The sequence below is a fragment of the Dunckerocampus dactyliophorus genome, chromosome 10, assembly GCF_027744805.1.
Source record: "Dunckerocampus dactyliophorus isolate RoL2022-P2 chromosome 10, RoL_Ddac_1.1, whole genome shotgun sequence".
Classification (NCBI taxonomy): Eukaryota; Metazoa; Chordata; class Actinopteri; order Syngnathiformes; family Syngnathidae; genus Dunckerocampus; species Dunckerocampus dactyliophorus.
In genome coordinates, this window is record NC_072828.1 from 5,433,014 (window position 1) to 5,458,167 (window position 25,154).

A 25,154-nucleotide genomic window follows, 5' to 3' on the forward strand; every position below is an offset into this window, starting at 1 on the left:
CCTTAGCAGCAACAACTGCAATCAAGCGTTTGTGATAACTTGCAATGAGTCTCTTCCAGCGCTGGGGAGGAATTTTGGCCCACTCATCTTTGCAGAATTGTTGTCATTCAGCCACATTGGAGGGTTTTCGAGCATGAAGCGTCTTTTTTGATTTTTTGATTGAGAACAGGTGTGGCAGTAATCAGGCCTTGGTGCGGCTAGAGAAATTGAACTCACGTGTGATAAACCACAGTCATGTTTTAACGGGGGGGAGACTATCACTTTTTCACACAGAGCCATGTAGGTTTGGATCCCTTAATCATTAAAACTTTCATTTAAAAACTGCATTTTGTGTTCACTTGTGTTGTCATTGACTAATAATTAAATTAGTTTGATGATCTGAAACATTTAAGTGTGACAAACCTGCAAAAAAAAAAAAAAAAAATCAAGAGGGGGGCAAAGACTTCTTCACACCACTGTATTGTTGTACGTATAACATCCATCCATTTTCTATACCCCTTCGCGGGGGTATGCTGGAGCCTATCCCAGCTGACTTCGGGCGACAGGTGGGGTACACCCTGGACTGGTGGCCAGCCAATGGCAGGGCACATATAGACAAACAAGCATTCCCACTCACATTCATACCTATGGACAATTTAGAGTCTCCAATTAACCTAACATGCATGTTTTTGGAATGTGGGAGGAAACCGGAGTACCCGGAGAACATGCAAACTCCACACAGAAATGCCCCAGGGGAGAATCGAACCCAGGTCTTCCCGATCTCCTGTTACTGTGTTGGCCAACGTGCTAACCACTAGACCACCGTGCGGCCCGTGTGTATAACACAAATAAAAAAAATAAAATTTTAAATGAATTAAAATTAAATCAATAAAACCAGTTACATAAATAAATGGCAAATAATGGAATTTGGAGTACTAGTATTACATGAACTATGTATATTACGATCTGGGAAAGGTTATTAGCAAGAATAAAAACAAGATGATGCAGAAGGACGTTCTCTTTCGGTGTTGTTGCCATGGTGACAAGCGGTTTGGTGCTGGGATGGAAGAAGAAGAAGGCATTGATGGCAACATGAGTTTCATTCTGCAGGAAGCAGTGAGTGGATTGGGTGTAGATGTGGAGGGGGAGGAGGTTTGTGAGTAGCGTTGGAATGAGAAAGTCTTGTGCTAAGCTGCTATTAGCAACTGTGCCCCTCCCTCCTCCTCCGCCTCCTCCTTCTCCCTCCATGCTGAGCTCTTCTACAGCAGAGCGCTGAGGAACATCTGCCTCCTTCGCCGGGCGCACCAGAGAGGACATCAACACCTCAGCCTCCTCTTTCTCCTTCTCCTTCGTCTTCATCTTCTTCCTCGGTTTTACAAGGACGGCTGCAGAACGTCAGAACCAGAACACTTCATTTCTTGGACGCCGTGGAGATCTCAAACCTCATCTTCACCCCCATCACCATCATCATCACCTTCACCGCCATAAATACCACCTTGAAGAACTCCTGTCGCGGTATGTGTCGTCTGACATAACTTGGTTTTAAAAGTTTGTAAAAAGTGCAAAACTGTCACTGTGGCCCCTCCACAACTTAGGAATCAAACGTACAGGTGTGTACTGTATGTACGTACTCTATACAAGTAACCAAAGTATCCGTAATCAAAGTATTTTGCTCCAAGCGGTTTCCATCATCAAAGACTGAAAATTAGAATGCCTCTATTCAGTTATATTTTGGATGTATTTTAATATATTATTTTAAATAATACAATTAAAAGTAGTTACAGTATTTACTCATGATGCTTTCCATGCAGTTACTGCCACCTTGTGGAGTTAGTTAAAGAAAGACTACAGTACACCTGGAGGTTGACCACAGCCACAGCTGTTAATATTTATAAAGTAATTAATTATATCAATTAAATTGACTTAAATTAATTTATTCATTATAAATAATATAATTTATTATCGTATTTATTTATTTATTTATTTAATTATTTTAATTTAAAATTCTAAAATATATTTTATATTAATGTACAGTATATACTATATATATTGAAAATAAAAATGTAATAAAAGTAATTAACATTAATATATACAACAAATTTAGTATATGATATATAATCATATTTTATATAATTGTAATATATTAAAGTTGGCAATTTTTTTATAATTTTACATTATTTTTGATAACATTACTTTTTATAATGTATTATCGGTATATATTGTACATTAATATCAAATGCATTTTAATATCTTCAATTAAAATAATAAAATGATATAATAAATTATATTATTTATAATGAATACATTAAATAAAGTTAATTAAATGTACATAATTAAGGTGGCAGTAGATGCATGTGAAGTATCATGAGTAAATAATTATTTTTAATTTTAATATATATTAAACATTTGATAAAATATTATATACTGTACATATATTAAAACATGTTTATTTATTGTATATATTTTAATATAGTATATGTATTAATCTAAAATATATTTTAATACTTTAAATTAAAAATAATACATATTATTTACAATGAATAATTTAAATTAAGTGAATTGAATTTATATTAATTACTTGATATTATTCAATTAAGTTATTACATTAAGTTAATGAAACTGATATAATAAAATAATTAAAAACAAATTAAACAAACAAATACATATTTTAATGCTTTGAATTAATATAATTCATTAATAATTGAATATATTAAACATGGGCGCATGAAAAGCAAATAACTACCGTGCTTTTTATAGAGCGCTGGGTCAAAAAAGCATTGGCAATGTAAGCAACCTCCAGATTTAGTCTTTTCTGAATTAACTGCAGAAGGTGGCAGGCAGTGGCTGCATGTGAAATATCGTGAGTGGTCAGCATCCAGCAGCTGAATGTAGCTCTACATGCGCTTTAAAATGTTGCTACTCGGCTGCTGGTGTGACAGTCATGCGCGTTACACTTGTCGTCTCTTTGTTTACCATCAACATATCAGCGCTGTCAATGCTCACTTGGCAGTTGGCTTTTTACCACTGTTACAACATTGGTTCTGCAGCTGCTGCAGAGCAATATACTTGCTCACAAATTACCATGTGGTCATAAAGAGCTACGTTTGCCGTTACACTTTCTCATGCACTCCAAATCATTATTAAAGTTGTTATATATAATGAGTGTTCACATTTAGGAAATGAGCAGCATTTATGGTATGACGGTACCTCGGTTTTCCTTATGAATTTGTTGCTAAAGTTTTGGCGAAAACTGCAAAGTACAAAAAACGACGTAATTTTCCCACAGGATATGATGGAAATCCAATTACACCCAAAAATATGAGCAAAATATATATTTTATAGAGAATAATTCCAGATTTGCATGCAGAAAACAATTAAAATAAATAAAAATGAGGAATGGATGGAACTTATTGTTGATGCGGACTTCCTATACATCCGACGAAATTGAATTCATTCGTGTTTCTCACCTTCTGTATTAAATTGCGGCTGCTCGCAACTTTCTTTGGCCCCATGGTGGGTTATTTAGCAGTCACATTCAATCAAAAATGCAGTTAGTGAGTCAGCAGTGCGTAGGACAAACAGACTGGTTCTTAGACTTTCATGGCGTCATTTGCCGTCCATGAAGTCTTTCCATGGACGAGAGGAAACAATCGAGGCTACATGACCCAACAAGGAGTGCTGATGTCAATTGAAGGCATCAGCTGAGCGGCCCGCAGCAGGGGGTCAGTGGATCGGGTCAGCAGCGTCAGACATGTGCTCGGTCAGCGGTGTAAAGGTTGCATGAATCCGCCGGGATTATTGCTCACATGGAGGCCCGACTGGAGCTCACGTGTAGCGTTGGAGGGTCATACCATGAATGCGTGCCTTTGAGGAAGGAGCTACAATAGATTGCAGCTGAGAGGCAGTGGGCCGGACTACTCATACTCATTTCTTCAAAGTTGGCAGGTCTGTTAGTGTCTTTGTTCATGCTTGAACGATGTTGGTGCTAGCAACTCATACTCATCTGTAGGGATGTCCCGATCCACATTGTTTGGCTTCCGATCCGATCTGATTTTTTTTTTATAGTCCTGCCGATCCGATCTGATCCGTTAGGATCCTTATTTTTTTAATAAGCTTTTGTTACAAATATGAATTTGTCTAATTGAATATGATTATACATTAAAAACAATGCAACCAATGTAGTGCTGAATTTTACAGCATGGCCAACAATATTGTTTGGACTCTGTGAGTCAGGTCCCTAATCCAATAAAAGATCAAATTGGAAAACGTGGGTGTGCAAAATACTTTTCTGATAGGACTAATCATTTGACATGGTTATAGATCAATTTGTGGTGTGATTTATATATATATATATATATTTTTTTAACTAAGTCTCTTCAATGCAACAGTAATTTATTGACGGTCCCTAGCATAAACAACCATCTGTTACAGCAGCACTTCCTGTGTATTTCCCTGCACCATGACACAGCAGTCCGGGCACAGTGAGGGACGTGAAACTAACTTCACCACGGTACCCTGCGGACATGTCTGCATGGTGGTGTTGCGTTTTCTTTTTCTTGCGATTGGCGGGAGTCGAGTGGCAACCAAGCATTACCGCATTGGGAGGGTGGCCCAGAGTTACAAACGTTACACGGCAACCGGATTGGCCGGATCTCGTGTTGGAAGCCGATCCCTATCCTGAAGATCGGATCGGGACATCCCTAGTGGGTTGTACAGATAAATAAATAAATATTATCAAGTTGTCAGTAGTCTTTCTGCCCCTCAGAGGGGGACATGACAGAAATTAACTGAGAACCATTTGTTAAACGTGACAAATTCCTCCTGTTAATTGGCGGTAAGGAATTTCTTTGAATTGCAATGAACTTAATTCCACTACCTGTCATTCCCATTTAACATCCTGTGGGGTGGAGCCACTTCAATTCCGAATCCAATTCTTCAAATTAATTGAACTGAAATATGCAATTTTGCACAAGCCTAATGCACACACAAATGCTGAAGTTGGCGTTTTTGAAAATCCGACTTTAGCATGTGGACGAGGGGACGAAACTAATAGAAAAACTTTCAAATATCTGAACCACTAAATAACTTTTTTCAACATCCCTATTGGTGTGGACAAGGTAAACTGAGGACTGAGAACAAGTCCATTCTTTTAGGGCAGACAACAAGAACAAGAAAACAAGAAAAATAACAACAGCCAAAATGGTAAAATTGTCAGTAATTTGACAAGAACAAAGTCAAAATATTAAGAGAAAAAAGTTGTACTTAAATGAGAAAAAGTCGTAATTTTATGAGAATAATTTCGTATTACTTATAATTTAAGTAGTATGAAGTTGAAATATTAAAGGAAAAAAGTGTGTTTTTTTAAACAAGAAACAAACAAAACAACAAATAAAGTTGTAATTTCTGTAATAAAAAATTGGGGGAAAAATAGGTTATGATGTACGAGAATAAAGTCATAATTACGAGAAGAAAATGTACAAGAAGTAAGTAGAAATAGTTGGAAAATGTTAAAAACAACAATATCAGAAATGACAAGCCAGCTGTAATTTTACGATTAACTATTAAGAGATTTAATATTAAGAGAAAAAAGTTGCATTCTAGTGAGAATTTTTAAAATGTTTTAATTAATTTTATTAGAATAAGCTTTTAATATTATGAGGAAAAATAATGTCATAAAAATTTTTTTTTTTTCAAGCCGTAATATTATGAGAAACAAACAAAACACAATAAAGTTGCCATTTTTGGAAAATTAGGTTTGGGGAAAAAGTTATGATATGGCAAGAATAAAGTAAAAAAAAAAAAAAAAAAGCCGGATTCCAATGAGAAAAAAAGGTGAAATTTTACAAGAATAAATTCATAATACTAGGGAAAATCATGTCATTTAAGTGGCATAGAGTTGAAATATTAAATAAAAATATACATTGGTTTTTTTTAAGTTGTAATGTTATGAGACACAAACAATACACAATAAAGTTGTCATTTTTGGAAAATTAGATTGGGGATATAATGTACAAGAAAAAAGTGAAGAAAATTTACTAGAAGAAAGTCAAAATAGTTGTGGGGGGAAAAACAGAAGAAATAAAAAAAAAACAGTTGTAATTTTAGGAAAATAAAGTCAAAATACAGTCAAACCTGTCTTAGCGGCCACCTGTATAAAACGGCCGCCTGCCTATAGCAGCCACTGAAAAATCCCCTGCAAAAAATGTACGTGTTATAGACCCTGTGTATAGCGGTCACCATACCTTGGCCAATATCTGACCGCATATAGCGGCCAAAATACCGACTCAAGTAGAAGCTTCATGCACGAAAAAGTTTCGTTTTTTAAGCAATGAAGCCGTCGTGTGTAGACTTTAATTACTGAGTCCTAGCTCAGTCACAATCATTCACAAGATCCACACAAACTGTCAGTTGTTCCACATAAAAAAAGCCATCTTCTTTGGAGCTTGTTGCAGACATGAACACCGTTTATTTCCTGGTGTGAGGCAATGTGCACTGGTCAATACTGTAATGCCCCTTGTTTCAAATTCAAAATGGCCGCCAACCTGTCTACTGTATAACGGCCACCTGCCTATAGCGGCCACTTTTGCCGTTCCCCTTGTGGCCGCTATAGACAGGTTTGACTGTACTTAGAAAAAAGCCGTATTCTAACAAGAAAAAAGGTGTAAATTTATGAAAATAAACTCAAAATATTATTAGGAAAAATAATGTCATTTTAGTAGCATAGCATTGAAATATCAAAGAAAATATACAATGTTATTTTGAAAAGTCTTTATGAGAAACAAACAAAGCAAAATAAAGTTGGAAGTCATTGCTGGAAAATTAGGTTTGGATAAAAGCTATAATGTTATGGGAATAAAGTCATACTGACAAGAAGAGTATTTATTAGAAGAACGCTCACAAGAAACTAAATATTTGGAAAATGCAAAAAAAAAAAAAAAAAAAAAAAGGAAATACCAGCAAATATGGGGAAAAAAATCCTGTTTTCCAGGACATGTCCTTTTTTCATATGCTGTCCTGGTTTTCTGTTTTTTTTTTGGTTTTGTTTTAGAAAGTGAAGAAAACGGATTTTCATTTAATTGGGCAGAGCACTCTGCTGCATGTGACATAATCCTACTTTCTGAATTAGTGTTGCCAAAAAGCCAAAGAAAAAAGCAAAACGTATTCCGAGGCTTGCCAAATTCCAGTCTTGTAAAATTGGTCACAAATTTGTGTGTTTGGTTATAGATAGTATTTTGAAATATAACAATTTTCTATCCATGCAGGGAAGGAATACTTTAAAAGCATTGAAATTCTAAAGCATCTTGGAGTAAACTTCCAGTATTACTATCCTAGTTTTTGCGAATCAAAATATACTTTCCATTCTTTGGTGTTTACAGGCCTTTCTGTCCATTGACTCCTGGGCTTGTGCGCCTGTGAAAATTGCGGGATGACATTTTCACACCACGCCTAACAGCCTTGTCCAATTCATGTGACGGGCCTCATGCCGCCCAAGAATGATACTGATTGTGGGGTCTTCCGCGTGTGTGAAGGAGCATGATAAATTTGTTTTTTTTAAAATTATGCACACTCTCTCACCGCAATTGAATTGAATGGGTTTAAACCAGTCGTCTGCATCGCAGCGTGAAATATCTGCGCTCGGCCACATTCACCATTTTGGTTTTGGACATTTTCAGCATGTCAGAGAGTGTGTCTGATTTACTTTTCTGTTCAATTAAAACCCTTAGAGGCTTAAGAACATGACCGTGGTACGGTTGGCGACAGTAAATTCCTGTCAGGCTTGTATTTCCAGCGTGGCGCATGTTGGCGATAGCGCCATCAGCTATTTAAAGAGTGGGAAGTCACAGCAGCGAGAAGCAGTGATGTTACGTTCAAGAAGAGGCATGTGGATTAAGCAGTGGTTCTCAGTTATTTTCTGCCCCCCCCCCCCGATTTGAATTACTATTGAGAACCTGTACAATTTATTTATCTGTACAAACCACTGTAAAAGTTGCTGGCGCCAGCATCGTTCAAGGTTAAAGAAAGACCTGCCAACCTTGAAGAAATGTAAGTACTATAATCTCTTGCAACGTCCTGCTTGGAATTTTGTGGCTTCACTTGATCACGGTTTTCAAAAATATATGAATTAATAAATCATGATGTTCCTTGGTTGAACACAGCCTACACAGCCTTATTTTTTTGCATGTTTGTCACACTTAAATGTTTGAGATCATCAAACAAATTGAAATATGACAACACAACTGAACACAAAATATAGTTTTTAAATGAAACATTTTATTATTAAGGGCGGAAAAAAATCCAAACCTACATGGCCCTGTGTGGAAAAGTGATTGCCCCCTTGTAAAAACATAACAGTGGTTTATCACATCTGAGTTCAAGTTGAAAAGGATATAAAGCAATTTCTAAAGCTTTTGGACTCCAGTAAACCACAGTGAGAGCCATTATTCACAAATGGCAAAAACATGGAACGGTGGTGAACCTTCCAAGGAGTGGCCGGCCAACCAAAATGACCCCAAGAGCACAACGACGACTCATCCAAGAGGTCACAAAAGACCCCACAACAACATGCAAAGAACTGCAGGCCTCACTTGCCTGCGTTAAGGTCAGTGTTCATGACTCCACCATAAAAAAAAACACTGGGCAAGAACAGCCTGCATGGTAGAGTTCCAAGACGAAAACCACTGCTGAACAAAAACAACATTAAGGCTTGTCTCAATTTTGCGAGAAAACAGTTTGATGATCCCCAAGACCTTTGGGAAAATGCTTTGTGGTCTGATGAGACAAAAGTCAAACTTTTTTGGCGCATTTCAGAAAAAGGACATCATACCAACAGTAAAATATGGTGGTGGTAGTGTGATGGTCTGGGGCTGTTTTGCTGCTTTAGAACCTGGAAGACTTGCTGTGATAAATGGAACCATGAATTCTGCTGCCTACCAAAAAATTCTGAAGGAGAATGTCCGGCCATCTGTTGGTGACCTCAAGCTGAAACCAACTTGGGTTGTGCAGCAGGACAATGATCCAAAACACACCAGCAAGTCCACCTCTGAATGGCTGAAGAAAAACAAATGAAGAGTTTGGAGTGGCCTAGTCAAAGTCCTGACCTGAATCCTATTGAAATGCTGTGGCATGACCTTAAAAAGACGCTTCATGCTGGAAAACCCTCCAATGTGGCTGAATGACAACAATTCTGCAAAGATGAGTGGGCCAAAATTCCTCCACAGCGCTGTGCAAGTTATCACAAACGCTTGATTGCAGTTGTTGCTGCTAAGGGTGGCCCAACCACTTATTAGGTTTAGGGAGCAATCACTTTTTCACACAGAGACATGTAGGCTTGGATGTTTTTTCTCCCTTAATAATAAAATCTATCCATCCATCTTCTATGCCACTTTTCCTCATTAAGGTCGCGGGGTAACAATAAAATGTTTGATTTAAAAACTGCTTTTTGTATTCAGTTGTGTTGTCATTGACTAATATTTAAATTTGTTTGATGATCTGAAACATCTGGATGTGGCTTCAGTTGTCTGTGTTCACTACTACTACACAGGAAGCTAAATAGCTAGTCAACCCGAGTGGTGGTTGCTCACTCTCTCACACTGCCCCCTAGCGCTTTGGTGAAATATTGCAAGTCACAAGCGCAGCCCTCAGGCCTAATCTCATGAAACATCTCACACACAACAATGTGAGCTAAACCTGAATTCTTTTGCATAATGAAGGTTTTTCAGAAAAGTAAGGCAAAAATGACTTTCCAATGTGAGTAATTCAAGGACTTTTTTTTTTAGAAAAGTAACTGTAACTATGATTCATTGCTTTTTGAAGTAATCTGCCCAATGCTGGTGTTTGCTGCAGTGTCACCATGTACTTGGAGAACAAAAGCAACCTGGACATGGAGATGTCCCAGGCTGCAGCGCCGGTCCACCAGGCCCGCAACAGCCTGAGGTCCCCGGAGGGCGTCGCCGGGAACTTTGATGAGCTGCGTCTCCTGCGAGGCATCTCGGAGAGGAGAGAAACCCAAAAGCTGCAGCAGTCGGCCGGCAGTCAAGGCTACATTCCTGTTCGCCAGGAAGACGGGTAAGACGACCGCAGTCGCTTCGCTTTATGGGATGCTTTTTTTTGTGCGATATCCAGTAGTGCAAAAAACTGTAACCATCATCAAACTTGAACTGTGCAGGAAATGTTTAAGTCACATTCAACAATTTTCACCAGTGTAAAAAGTATTTAGCCACCATTTATCATAAAAACATTTTCTTAGCAAGCGTAGATGTCCATAACTTATTTCACGTAACGTCTTCTTCTAGTCGCAAAAAAATGCAAAAGTAAAAAAAATGATAATAATCATAAAAATCCAAAAAGTCCACTTATTTCACTTAACTTTTTCTTCTTGTCTCAAAAAGCTGCAAAAATGAAAAAAAAAAAACAAAAAACAAATGATATTAAAAACAATGACAATAATGATAAAAATAAAAAATAAAAAAAGTGTAGATGCCGAAACGAGTCCAGTTATTTCACGTAACTTGTTCTTGTTGCAAAAAGCCGCAAAAATAAAACACACAAATAAAATAACTAATTAAAAAAAATGATAATAATAGTAAAAATGAAAAATGCCGATGTGAGTCCGCTTATTTCATGTATCTTCTTGTCGCAAAAAGCTGCAAAAATGAAAAAACAAATGATAATATTAAAAAACAATGACAATAATAATAATTAAAATATAAAAGCAAAAAATAAAAAAAGTGTAAATGCCGATGCAAGTCCACTTATTTCACTTAACTTTTTCTTCTTGTCTCAAAAAGCTGCAAAAATAAAATACATTAAAACAATCACAATAATAATGATAATAATAAGAATACATTTAAAAAGAAGCAAAACACATCAGTTAATCCTACGGCGCTCACGTAACTTGGTGCTCATAAAGTCTCGCCAAGTGATGTCATGCATAATGCCAGTTCAAACTTTACAAGTGTATTTTCCTCATTGTACAACGTTCGAGGCTCCGCTGTATTTTGGGTTACTTGAAGGTTCCAGATTTCTTCTCCCTCACTGGACATCACGTTTTAACATAATATTTTATTATTGGCACCTTTTAGTGCTGCACAAACACAAAGTACTGTTGAAAAAGTGATTTATCATAGCTCACATGTCACAATCCCTCCCCCACCTTCCATTGTTTTCCATATTCTTTGGAAGCACACGTGCAGAATCACATTACATGCTCTGTTAAGTCAAATCTCCAAAGGGGAACCACGACAGGGATACACGGAAAAATATTACTGGGAATTTGCCTTTAGCACACACACACACGCACACGCAGACACACGCAGACACACGCACACATAGAGAGGGTGTGTGTATCACATGACACATGCTCTCAGGTGGTCACACTCGAAAATTTTTTCTTAACCATCATAGTAAGTGACCACACACACGCCTGATTGTCATATAAATCAGACACTGTATACTTCACCACAAAGAGTAAAATCATAACATTTTGCTGTTATTAATCATAATATCAATTTACTTGATAGTTATTACTATGGAAGTCTTGGATCTGCTGCCCCCCAGAGGCCAAAAGACGCCTGTTACAGATTAGCGAGAAAAATGGATGGCGTTAGTCAAAGAAAACATTCTTCCCACAAGAAAATCAAAATGACTTGAATGTATATAACATACAGTAATAAAAAAAAAACCTGCAATATGGGCATACTAAAAACCTTTCTGTATTAAAGAAGCAGCGCGCTGTTCTCAGAATCATGCTCAGAATGGCTAGCTAGTTTGTCATAATTTAGTGGTTAGCTTCTCATGTTAATTAGTGAATTAAGTCTTAATTAGTGAACTAAGCCTTTCCTTGTGCAAATACTGCCAACTTACTTCACTATATGTCATATAAATACAACACGCGCCGTGTGGACGCTAGAAACCCTTATGGGTAATTTTTAATTTGCATTGTGAATAGCTAACTAGCTTAGCTAACTAGCTTAGCTAAGCTTATTTTCTTGTTCCTCTGGTGCGTTCAATGCAAGACAAGAGTGGGAAAAGCGAGGTGTTAATTAGTGAACCATTTCTCGCACAAATACATCAAATGTACAATGGAGTGTAATTAAAAATATATGTCATTTATGACTGCTAAAACCCTTCTGGATAATGCGGTATTGACTGTGAACGCCCTGACATCAGTATTGACCCTACATGACTACCGCAGGTTTGCAACTCTGCACATGTGCAGACGGTATTCTGCTGGCCGATGTCTAGCAGTGTGAACTTGCTGTACGTTACTTGCTGACAAATGTACACGTACTGATACACGTCGGTCGTCTTCATTACCACAATACACAATAGCAGAGATGCTATCATATAGACGTGCTATACCCTATCACGGGGGTGTCCAAACTTTTTCCAGTGGTGCATTGGTTATTGTCATTAATCCGTTCCAGAAGGTCCAATTCAAACCAAAATGGAGTCTAACCAAATCAAATTTTCCTATAGAAAATAATGAATAAAAATAATCTAATTCATCCACTCAAGACACCCAAAAATATTAACACAAAACACGTTTTGTAGACAATAATTATATGTACAAAATTATGGAAAAATAATTACAAATGAATGACAACTGAATGTTTAACATCACTTTTACCTAGTTTTGCAAAGGAGAGGAGGTAATGCTTGGAGGGAACCCCTTTTTTTAAAAAACTGTTTCTGCACTCATACCTAGGCCTGTCACGATAAATTATGTTGGATGACAATTGTCCTACAAATTATCGCAGATAAACGATATTATTGTCAACATTATTTTGAGACCATTTTTTCATGAACGTAACGATAATATATGTGTCTTAGTAATGCAAGTACACCGTATCAAAAGCAATGAACTTTAATTTCTGAAGAGTATTTAACCATAGGTTCCCTACCCCTGGTCTAAAAGAAGGTGATTTTATGGTTTCTTTTTTCATATCGAATAGTGAATTGTAAATTTTAAAATTTGCTCTTAATCTATGTGATCGATATTGGTATCTGTATTGGACGATTTCACAAATGGATGATCGGTATTGTAATCGGCAGCATAAACCCTGATGGGAGCATCCCTAACTTTGTTATGTTGTGTATTTCTCTCTGCCTCCGCAGCTCGGATATAAACAAATGCTGTTGGCCTAAAATGGCACGCGCGGCACACAGTGCATTGCGCGATCACATGCAAATATCACGAGATTTCGTCTTGGCCACGTGATCCAAGATGGCGGCGTAAACAAACCGGACACTAAACAAGCAGGCGAATGCAAACTAAGGCAAAATTTGATGTTAACCAAGGTACCAGTTTATATTTCAGCTTTGTGATATTGGTGACAAAGCCTATTATTAGTATGATCTCTTTTTTTCCCCCCATTTTTGCTGTTGTTTTTTTTTTTTTTTTTCCAAATATTTCAATTTCAATTTTCTTCTCATAATATTACAACTTTATTCCCATAACATTAGAACTTTTTCTCCAATGTAATCCAAAAATTACAACTTTATTTTGTTTTGTTTGATTCGCCTAATATTACAACTTAAAAAAATGTATTTTTTTTATATTTCAACTTTATACTACTAAATTGATGTCATTTTTCCTTGCAATAAAATAATAATAATGTTAAAAGAGAACCTTTTTCTTGTAAGATTACAACTTTTTTCACTTAATATTTTGACTTTGTTGACATAAAATTACTGCTGATTTTTCCATTTTTGCTGTTGTTTTTTTGATTTTTTAGTTCTCTTGTTAAATTATATTTCTAGAATGTGCCGCAGGCCAATAAAAGGACAGCCCTGCCCTATTGTATGCCAATATTACTGCATGATATGGAATATAATAACAATATCTGCAATGTAAGGATGCTAAGACACTTGGACTTGTTCTCAGGATGTACAGTGTGGAAAAGCGGCATGAAATGTGTACCGTTGTCAAGGGAACAATGCTGGAAATGACGCTAACATGTCAACATCAGCAGAAAAACTACCAAAAATAGCAACACAATAAGTATCAAAAACATAACCTCCGACCTGGAGACTCAGCTGGCCCTCCTGGGGGGGGCAGTAGCCTGCGGTTCCATCAGTACAGCAGCAGGGCGACAAATAAAACACAATTTAATAATCAAGTCTTCTTTGTTGTGACAGGAGAGCATCTGGCAGTCTGCTCACACACACTTGACACCTCCTCCATGGGGTCAAAGTTCATGAAAAGCCATTGTTTGCCTGCAAAATGGTGCTATGATTTTTGTTTGTGCGTTTTTCTTCCAGGCACAATTATAGTGTGGTTAATATTCTGACTGGGAAGACAAATTCAGCCAACATCTCAGAGAGGTCACCTCTACTGAGGTTCCCACAAGACGACAGGTGAGCATAGCGCCCTCATTGGTAATGCTACATACAATACAGTAGGCCATTATTACCTCCGCCAAGCACAGCGCAAAGCACAAGCGTAGCGCGGAGGTTATGTTTTTGCCGGTGTTTGTCTGTTTGTGAAAAACGTGAAAAGTTCTGAATGGATTTGGATGACATTTTCAGGAATTGTCGGAAATGGGATATGGATATTAAACATTTGGATATTTTGGGGGTGATCTGGATCACCGTCTGGATCCAGGAATTTTTTAATGATTCTTTAACATTGCGAGATAGGACCATTTTTGGCATTTGAGCATATAACTCCACTAGTTGTTAGCACGTTAACGTTAGCATGTTAGCATTGCTAGCATGCTAATATTAGCATAGCAGCAATTTTAGCCATTTTCATGGGTAGACACTTATATGAATACTTAGCACGATCATGCTAGGTGTTAGCATGCTAACATTAGCATGTTAGCATTTCTAGCATGCTAACATTAGCATGCTAGCATTGTTAGCATGCTAACATTAGCATAGTACCATTTTTAGCCATGTTCATAGGTAGGTAATTTTCATGAATATGAACTTAAAGGGATACTTCTGATTTTTTGGACATGAAGTTGTATGACATCCCCCTCAACAGTGTCTTACTCCCCACATGACCCCCCATTTGGTCCCGCGAGTCCAGTTCTGATCGGATTTCGGCTTAGTTGCTGGGTCATTTAAGTAAAAAGTTTGGCTTCTCAAAACAATATGCGTTCAAAAGAGTAATACATTTGCATCATAAAATGCCTCCTCAAGAAAATCAGACCTCACAAATCGCTCTGCGTTATATTTGTCTCCCGCCGTGGCCCTGCACACTATCGCCTCTTCATTCGTTTGTATGTGATGAAGACGCTCGCATCTTCATCTGCGACGAAGCTGCCGCGGCCATCTTGTTTACGTGTGTTCCACAGCATGTGTTCCACAGAGAGCATTAAGAGCCTTGATGATGTTTGTCACCGCACACATCCACTCTGAACACGGAATTGCTCTCGCAAAAGTTCGTCCCTTTTTTTTTTGGGAGGCAGTCTGCCTCCCATGCAGCCCACCACCACAGCTTCAAGAAATCCTAGCCTGTTCAGTATCATCCCAAAGACAGTTTCATAGCAGCTGACCTTATTATTGAAAGTGATTGTTTGTTGCTACATACTGTATGTGTAAAACAGCACTATAAGCCGTGCAGCATACATTGTGGCCGTCTACAGCAATGCATTTGTAGCTTTTCTTGTTTTTACGGAAACAAAATAACTTGGTGACACATACAGTAGAAATGTTGGCTTTTTTTTGCTTCCTTTCCAGCATAGCCTACATGACCGTACACAACCCCAGCTTCTACGGTGGGGAGGAGCCCTGGGACAGCAGCGCCATGGACCTGGAGAGGAGGTACCGGCTGGGCAGCGAGGTCACCAGCCTGTCCTTGCTGCGCTCCAACTCGTCGGACAAGAGCGACGCTCTGGAGCACCTCAGCTTCAGCTTCAAGCTCACCAGCAGTATGAAGTCAGTTTCCCACTGTGGACTTTCCCCCCCCACTTTCAGTCCTTCAATATAAAAGCTGTACAGTTGATTACGTTCCAAGCGAATGGCGAGTAATTGATACACCCATAACAATGTATCTTTTTGACACACTAATGAATCGGGTTGTAAGATGATGGATGAACAGATGGAGTCGAAGTCACGGTGTAGCCTTTAACCTGGTCGTCAGGCTAGCGCTAGACTTGAAGGGGTGTCAAATTCGTTTTCACCACGGGCCACAGTGCAGTTGTGGTTACCATCAGAGCGCCACCTGTAACTATGAAACCACATAATATAGCGCGATGATAATAATATAGAATACATACTATGTAATACATAATATAGTATAATCGCCGCATGATGTAATGACACATTATTAGCATTTTCACTTTCTGGATGGACTGTAGTACACTTTTCTTGTCCTGTAGTGTGTACAGTAATCCCTCGTTTCATAATAATAAAAAGAAAAAGCAACAATAATAACAATAATAATAATAAAGTGTTTTAAAAAGTCTAGATGCCGATGCGAGTCCACTTATTTTACCTACCTTTTTCTTCTTGTCGCTAAAAGCTGCAAAAATGAAAAAAACAAAACAAATAATAATGTTAAAAAGCAATGATAATAGTAATAATTAAAACATTAAAATAATTGTAGATGCAGATGCAAATCGTGGTTAATTGAATCCAGACCTAATAAGTGATAAGTGAATTTTTGCCAAGTCAGCTCCCTTCTTTATAAATGTAATATACAGTATTTGTAGTTAGATCATAGAAATCATTTTAAAGAAATTCGAAATTGGCTTTTTAACATTATTAGGGTCCTCTAGACGTTACATAACACTTTTATAGTCACCTTTGTATATATAATATAGTAATATTATAATAGTATACCGTAAATTCCAGTGTATAAGCCGCTACTTTTTTTGTAAACTTTGAGCTCTGTTCAATTCACACGCACTCGTGCGCGCCACAAATGCTGCTTATACACCGGTGGGGCTTATCTAAGAACAAATCTGTTTTTTCTTCTAACTGTAGTGGGTGCGACTTATTACCAGAATTTATGGTAGTATATAATATACAGTAGTAGTCATAAGACTTGTGCTCATGTAAATGTGTTCCGGTGCTCGGGGAACTGAGTGCGGAGCAGACAGGAAGTGACGTCGAGGGTTCAGAGTTGAGTTTAGGTTGGCGTGGGTTATGGTCACAACAGTAGCCCGTGTTTTTATTATATATTTCATAGATATTTTATGGATTATTGTGCCTGTTGTTAGATCATTCAAACCTGCAATAAAAGCCTGTTGTTTCAGTAAGATTACTGACACCTCGTGGCCAGTGTAGAATACTACATATCATTGCAACGTCTTCGAATGCGTCGTCTTAATGCCTTGTATTTGTATTTTAGTTCATTTAGCCATTTTTATACTTGGAAATGCTTCATTTAGGCAAAAAATATGTAAAATGTGTTTAAATATGCATAGTTCTTGACGAATAATAGGTCATATTCAATCACAAAACAGCAGGATTTATTAATTACTATTCCATTCCATTCCATTTTCCTCCGCTTATCCGGGTCCGGGTCGCGGGGGCACCGGTCTTAGTTGGGAAGCCCAGACTGTCCCCGATCACCTCCTCCAGCTCCACCGGGACGACACCAAGGCGTTCCCAGGCCAGCTGTTACTATATTTTCAAAAAAACGTGATAGAGTGAAGCCACGAAATGTGAAATGTGAAGTGGCGAGGGACTACTGAAGTATGTTGTTTGTTGTGTTTCCAGGTGCTGCTTCAAAGTCTCCAGAGTGGCAACCATCTTTACGATTGTGGTTCTCTGCAGTGTAAGTCTGGCACAAGTATCAGTATCAGTATCAGTATCAGCATCGGCATAAAAGGGCAAGCAAATGTACATTTCATTCTGTTATTACAGGTACATCGCTAATCACGCAATAAGATAAACTATGATAAGCTACAAAGCCTGTCTCACAGTAGCTGGCTGAGGTTGAAGGACGCTAATTACGAAATACAAACAAACCAAACAAATAAAAATGAGACAAAGCAAGTGAATTGGACTTTGTTGCGGTTCCAGCTGTTCTTCAGCATGTATCCGGATCGAGACAACCCTTGGAGGATGCTGGCCGTCTCTTCCACCGACAGCTTCTGTATCCGCTTGAACGTGAACGTCATGAAAAATCAAATGTGAAATTCCCGACAATGGCAAAACCCTAAAAGAGATGTTCTCTTAACGGGCGGCGGCGCACAGCGATGAACCTGACAGATTTTCGGGACAACGCTCTGTTGAAGCTGCAGGTGGGAGGACCTTTCACTGGAGGGATGGTGGACCTCACCAGCCAGGAGTACATCCTCATCCAGGTAGAGCAGACGGATCCACCTGGTCAGCGGAGGAGGAGGACTCAGCAGGTAGAAAGGACATTTGCAGCACACAGGAGGTGTTTTTGGTTTTGAATAGTTGTTGACTGGGTGTTGTTTGGCGCACAGGTGATTTACAACTGGACCATTCCTCTGCACAGCGAGCGAAGTGACCAGATGGTGCTGACCAAAACCTTTGAGATGCTCAGCAGGTACACTGTAAATAACATTGTCCATTTATGTAAAGTTAGAAAAAACAATAACAAAATGAAAGTACTCACTTAATAAAACATGTTTGTAATACTGCTGTCATAGATAAATAAACAACTACGAAATAGGAGTGAAATGAAGTGGTGATTTTGACACCCCCCCAGTGAGTTTTCAGAACCGATGACATCCTGGCTGTGACGTCATGACCAGAACACGTTCCATGAACCAGATTCAAACACTTGCAACCTTGAAGCCACAGCAAAGCCAAAAAAACTGACATATTCACAACAGTAACCCGATAACATTCACTATGTTGTGATAACTGTGATATAACACACACAAAAAGTATGTTTTTTGACTGCCACTAACAGCTCTATGCACACTACAAAACAAAAGACCATCATCACTGCTTATTTAGCCCTGGAATGAGCCCCCATACTTTTATTCCCAGCCTCCGAGAATACATCTAGTCAAAAAATATGGATTTACTTACTGAGACCGACAGATCGACTGCAAGATAGGCCACAAAGACGAGTGACAGCAAGCGAATGGCGGCTGACCGACAAACAGGTGCAAACAAGCACAGCCATGAAAGCATGTGAAGAAAGTGGCATATTCACAGCAATGACGACAATGGCTAAAACTGTGTTGTGAGGAGTATGCAATGTTTTACTGGCAGTGATTTACACTGACAGCTATCAGCTTGCTCTTTGCACACTGCACAGCGCTGAAGATGATAGACAACGATTGCCGTTTAGCAAGCAATTTATTCATATTATTATGAACCATCCATCTATCTTCTATGCCGCTTATCCTCACTAGGATCGCGGGTATGCTGGAGCCTATCCCAGCTGACTTTGGGCGAGAGGCGGGGTACACCCTGGACTAGTCGCGAGCCAATCGCATTATTATTATTATTATTATTATTATTATTATTATTATTATTATTATTATTATTATTATAACTGCTATTATTAAGATTGGGAGTGAAAATAATTAAAAAGTAAAAATAATTAAAATAAAAAAAACACACTCTGTATCATGTACAAGTGCATTTGTTGCCAATTTTGAAAGAAAAGTTATTTTTTTTTGTTGTCAAATGCAATTTAAAATTATTTATTTATGTATTACATTTTTAGAATGTAATTTCTATTTCAAGAAATGAGCCAAACCAATGGAGAAAAACTGTAACGCAATGTAAATATATTTAAATAAGTAAAATAAACATTTATATAAATATACCTTAAAACCACTAGGCCGCACGGTGGCCTAGTTAATTGCCCTTGGCTGGCGACCAGTCCAGGGTTTACCCCGCCCCTCACCCGAACTCAGCTGGGATAGGCTCCAGCATACCCCGTGACCCTAATGCGGATTAAGTGGCATAGAAAATGGATGGATGGATATCTAAAAATTATTCATATTAAATTATGTATTTTTCACATTATTATTACAATTAATAGACTAAATAAATAGTAGTTAAAAAAATTACAAATAGAAAAAAATAACAATAATAAAATGTAATATATATTTATATAAATATTATTACAACTAACATTAAAATAATAATAAAATACAGTAAGTGTACATACATTATACTTACATTATGCATTCGTGGGCCACATAAAATGATATTGAGTTTAACACCTGTGTTCCAGGGAAGGAAATCCAGCCGTTTTTTTTTTTTTTTACAGCAGCAGCACCAGCTGGAGAGCAGCAAGTCAAATGCATTAAAGTTATTTTTATGCTCTGCTGAATGAATGAATGAATTTGACTGCCAAGATGGAGGATAAGGGTAAAAACGCAAATGTTTTTCAGTCAGTGAAAGCAAATTAGTAAAAGGGAGTAAGTATTTGAAAACAATTTGAGAACTTTTTTTTAAACAAAATAAATTGTTCTCTTTTTCTAGCTATCCTTTTCATGAGGAATCCTTTTCTACCATTTTAGCCATGAACCTCACCGCAGGTCACTGCTATATAGCATCGTCCATGGCAAATGACATTACATAAAAATTAAACATTACGTGACAAAAAACCCAATAAAAGCAACTTTTATTTTTGTGGGCCGCAGGAGCTTAAATGTCTTCGGTACATGAAGGCTTTATTAGCAAACACAGATGATTGTCATGGTTACATAGGATGCTCTCTCGAAGCCCATCCCTTTCCTTTCCCCACGCAGCGACCCCATCGTCATCAGCGTCCAGGCCTTCATGAGGGACGACCAGGTGGTGCCGCTGTCCATGACGCACCAGTCGCTCTATGTCAGCGTGGAGACTCAGGTGGCCATCGCTGGAATCATCCTGGCGGGCGTCTATGTCCTCATCATCTTTGAGGTATGTTTATTGTCAGGCCTCCGGGGTTTCCCACAGTATTGCAATCTATTTGTGGTGGTGGGACGACATCCTCGTCTAATCTGGATATTAGGCTGTGACGCATGTGCATCTCCTTTTCATCAAAGCAAAACAAATATGTTTAGAATACAAATGAATATTCGTCTGTCGCTTCTTTTTTTGGGGGGGGGGTTCTGTCACAAGCAAAACTGAGCCTAATCTAATTGTGGCCGTCCAAATTTATTTGTGCGAATAAATTTATTTTATGAAACACTGACGTCGTTGTTCTAATTGTCCATGTAGTGTCCACAAAGTATCGAGCAGGGGTGTCCAAAGTGCGGCCCGGTGGTCATCTGTGGCCCGCACCATTTTTTTTGTCTTGTCCTGTCCTTCTAAAAATATAATTTAACAAGAAAGGAACAATCTGCAGTAAGTTTACAAAAATAAAGTCAAGAAATATTAAGAGAAAAAGTTGTTCATTGTCATTTCATGAGAATAAAGTCACATTATGAGGAAAAATAATATCACTTTAGTGGCATAAAGTTGAGATATTAAAGAAGTCCTAATATTATGAGAAACAAACAAGTGTTTGTCACACTTAAATGTTTCAGATCATCAAACAAATTTAAATATTAGTCAGTCACAACACAGCTGAACACAAAATGCAGTTTTTAAATGAAACTTTGAATTATTAAGGGAGAAATTAAATCCAAACCTACATGACCCTGTGTGGAAAAAGTGTGCCCCCCTGTTAAAACATAACTGTGATTTATCACACCTGAGTTAAATTTCTCTAGCCACACCCAGGCCTGATTATCACCACACCTGTTCTCAATCAAGAAAACACTTAAATGGGACCTGCCTGACAAAGTGAAGTATACCAAACGATCCTCAAAAGCTGGACATCATGCAGAGAGCTAAAGAAATTCAGGAACAAATGAGAAAGAAAGTAATTGAGATCTAATCTGGAAAAGGTTTTAAAGCCATTTCTAAAGCTGTGGGACTCAGTAAACCACAGCGGCAAAAACATGGAACAGTGGTGAACCTTCCCAGGAGTGGCCAGCCTACCAACATGACCCCAAGAGCGCAGCGACGACTCATCAAAGAAGTCACAAAAGACCCCACAACAACATCAAAAGAACTGCAGACCTCATGGTCTGGGGCTGTTTTGCTGCTTCAGGACCTGGAAGACTTGCTGTGATAAATGGAATCATGAATTCTGCTGTGTACCAAAAATCCTGAAGGAGAATGTCCGGCCATCTGTTGGTGACCTCAAGCTGAAACCAACTTGGGTTGTGCAGCAGAACAATGATCCAAAACACACCAGCACGTCCACCTAAAAAGCAAAATGAAGACTTTGGAGTGGCCTAGTCAAAGTCCTGACCTGAATCCTATTGAGATGCTGTGGCATGACCTTAAAAAGGCCTTTCATGCTGGAAAACCCTCCAATGAGGCTGAATGACAACAATTCTGCAAAGATGAGTGGGCCAAAATTCCTCCACAGCGCTGGAAGAGACTCATTGCAAGTTATCACAAACGCTTGATTGCAGTTGTTGCTGCTAGGGGGGGCCCAACCAGTTATTAGGTTTAGGGGGCAATCACTTTTTAACACAGGGACATGTAGCTTTGGATATTTCTCTCTCATAATAAAAAGTTTCATTTAAAAACTGCTTTTTGTGTTCAGGTTTGTTCATATTTGAATTTGTTTGATGATGTGAAACATTTAAGTGTGACAAAATCACGCCCCTGTATTAGTACAAAAAAGTTGTATTCTAACAAGAAAAAAGTCACAATTTTGCAAGAATAAACTTGTAATATTCTGAGTTACGAGAATAAAGTCAAAATATTATGGGAATAAAGTCATAATTACAAGAAGAAACTTTCCAAGAGGAAAGTTGAAATAGTTGGAAAATTAATAAAACAACAACAGAAAAGACAAAAATGGCTGTAAGCTTATGAGAATAGAATAAGGTCAAAATATTATTGGAAGAAAGTAGGGATGATCAGATTGATCGGCCACTGATCAGTATCGGCCGATTTCTGTGAATAATCACGTGATGTGCATTTGCCGATAAATGCCTTTCAACGCTGATCACAAAGGCCGATCACCTGTGGCTCGTACGATTGCTGCCTAGTGTCTTGAGTAGCGTCCTCCTCCCACTTTCCTTCACACTGCGCAGGCGTGCCAAAACAAAACAAACATGTCTGCCGTGTGGAACTTACCTGCCAACACATGCCGTGAAAAATATCTTGACGGGGTATGGTGAGTTTTTGGGGCTCATGGTGTGACCATCAGTCAAACGGCAACTAACGCAAGTGAAACGGTGGACAACACTCACCCTTTTGTACGTGACAGCCAGAAGGCTAAGCAAATAACCCGAAAAATAATTGAATTGATCGGACTAGATGAGCAGCTTTTGTCAGCGATGGAAGACACCCGGTTCACCGACTGCTCTCTCACTTGGAGCCCACCTACAGTATGTGCTACCTGGAAGTCCTGCTAGAGCTTCACCAATGTACTCTCACATCCAAAGTCTCCTTAAAGAAGGCATCTCATCCTCTGTAAGTTTCTCCAGCGATATACGTTCTCTTGAAAAAATAAGCTAAGTAAGCAAATTTTCTTAGTAATTACCTATTTTTTGGGGCCCCCTGGCAGTCAGGGGACCTTGGAATTGTCCTGACTTTTCCCCCTTATCCAGCACTGGCCAATAGCGCTTGTCATAAATAAGGTGAAAAATGTATAATAAATCCATGTGATGGGTATCGGTGTCAGCCAACTTCACTCATGGATGATTGGTATCGGAATCGGTAGCATAAAAACCTGACTGGAGTATCCCTGGAATAAAGTCATGATTACAAGATGAAAATTTACAAGAGGAAAGTTGAAATAGTATAAAAAACAACAACAGCAGAAATGGAAAGAACAGCTGTAATTTTACGAGTCGCAATATTCAGCTCAAAAAGTCGAATGAGAAGAAAAAGTTTTGTAATATTATTAGTACAATGCCACAAAGTCCATCATCGAACTGCGGCCCAGGGTGTCGTGGGCTGAACACCCTTATGCTTGAACATGGTGTTCGTTATGGACACTCTGTGACGAGCACAGAAGTCCAATAACAAAACACCGCTCGGGTTCAGATCAGGGGGGCCGTTCCTCCCAACCACATCTCTCCAGGTCTCACGGTCGCTGCTAACGTGAGCGTTGAAGTCCCCCAACAGAACGAGGGAGCACTCTCCAGTACTTCCTCTAAGGACTCCAAAAAGGACGGGTATTCTGAACTGCTGTGTGGCGCATGAGCACAAACAACAGTCAGGACCCGTCCCGCCACATGAAGGCGGAGGGAAACTACCCTCTCATTCACCGGGTTAAACTCCAACGTACAGGCCCTGAGCCGGGGGGCAACAAGAATTGTCTGCCTGTTGCCTCTCACTGCTGGCAAGGCCAAAGTGGAACGAAGCCCAACCCCTCTCAAGAGGACTGGGTCCAGAGCCCTTGCTGTGCGTTGAGGTGAGTCTGACTATATCTAGCTGGAACATCTCCACCTCACGCACCAAGTCAGGCTCCTTCCCCACCAGAGAGGTGACATTCCACGTGCCAAGAGCTAGCTTCTGTAGCTGAGGACCAAGGCCCCCGCCTTCGGCCGCCACCCAGTTTACTCTGCACCCGACCCCTTTTGCCCCTCCCACAAGTGGTGAGCTCGTGGGGGGTGTGACCCATGTTGCCTCTTCGGGCTGTTCCCGGCCGGGCCTGCACCCACGGGGTCCGGCAAATGATGCTCGCCAAATATAACAATGACAACAAAAATAGCTCATAAGAGTTACATTGTTTGGCAGTACAATGCTATAGCTATTCATGTAAGAACTTAAGTGATTTTGGTTATTACCAAGAAAACCATGGAAGTTGCTAGATATCAGCTCTTAATTCAACTCTTATGAGCTATATTTGTTATCATCATCATATTTGTCCAAACAAATGTACCTTTAGTTGTACCAGGCATTAAAATGGATCAATAAACTGAAGAAAGGTGGTCTGATCATTTTTTCCATGACTGTATTTGTATGAGGGCAGCCATCACTGCGATGTGGCCCTCATTGAAAACGAGTTCCTGATCCAAGGGCTCTAAATACTAGCTAACATACGGCCAACGTTGCTAAGTGGACCACATGCAGTCAATGCTTGTAGTGTGCTATAATGTGTTCATATGATAAATGAATGTATGGGAAACACTGCAGCTTGAAGCAACCTTCTGTCGTTTGCTTGGACTTTTCAGATCGTCCATCGCGCTCTGGCCGCCATGTTGGGATCATTGGCCGCCTTGGCTGCGCTGGCCATCATTGGCGACGTGAGTCCAAGTTTGACTTGATTGCTAGCTAGTTTC

The 25,154-nt window shown here is 38.9% G+C and overlaps 1 protein-coding gene across 2 annotated transcripts in view; it reads left to right on the plus strand.

Moving 5' to 3' along the window:
- Positions 1-1,137: 1,137 nt before the first annotated feature.
- Positions 1,138-25,154, plus strand: part of oca2 (oculocutaneous albinism II) — a 57,584-nt gene continuing 33,567 nt past the window's right edge. Inside the window, exons 1-10 of one of the 2 annotated variants that reach the window (XM_054789523.1) lie at positions 1,138-1,494; positions 9,823-10,044; positions 14,242-14,337; positions 15,667-15,864; positions 17,653-17,710; positions 17,959-18,031; positions 18,133-18,290; positions 18,369-18,451; positions 20,625-20,778; positions 25,047-25,118. In XM_054789523.1, the coding sequence (XP_054645498.1) occupies positions 9,830-10,044; positions 14,242-14,337; positions 15,667-15,864; positions 17,653-17,710; positions 17,959-18,031; positions 18,133-18,290; positions 18,369-18,451; positions 20,625-20,778; positions 25,047-25,118 (1,107 nt within the window). In that variant the 5' untranslated portion in view covers positions 1,138-1,494; positions 9,823-9,829. Of the gene's footprint in view, positions 1,495-9,386; positions 9,727-9,822; positions 10,045-14,241; positions 14,338-15,666; positions 15,865-17,652; positions 17,711-17,958; positions 18,032-18,132; positions 18,291-18,368; positions 18,452-20,624; positions 20,779-25,046; positions 25,119-25,154 lie in introns of those variants that run through there. The other variant, XM_054789524.1, reaches the window with a different exon arrangement.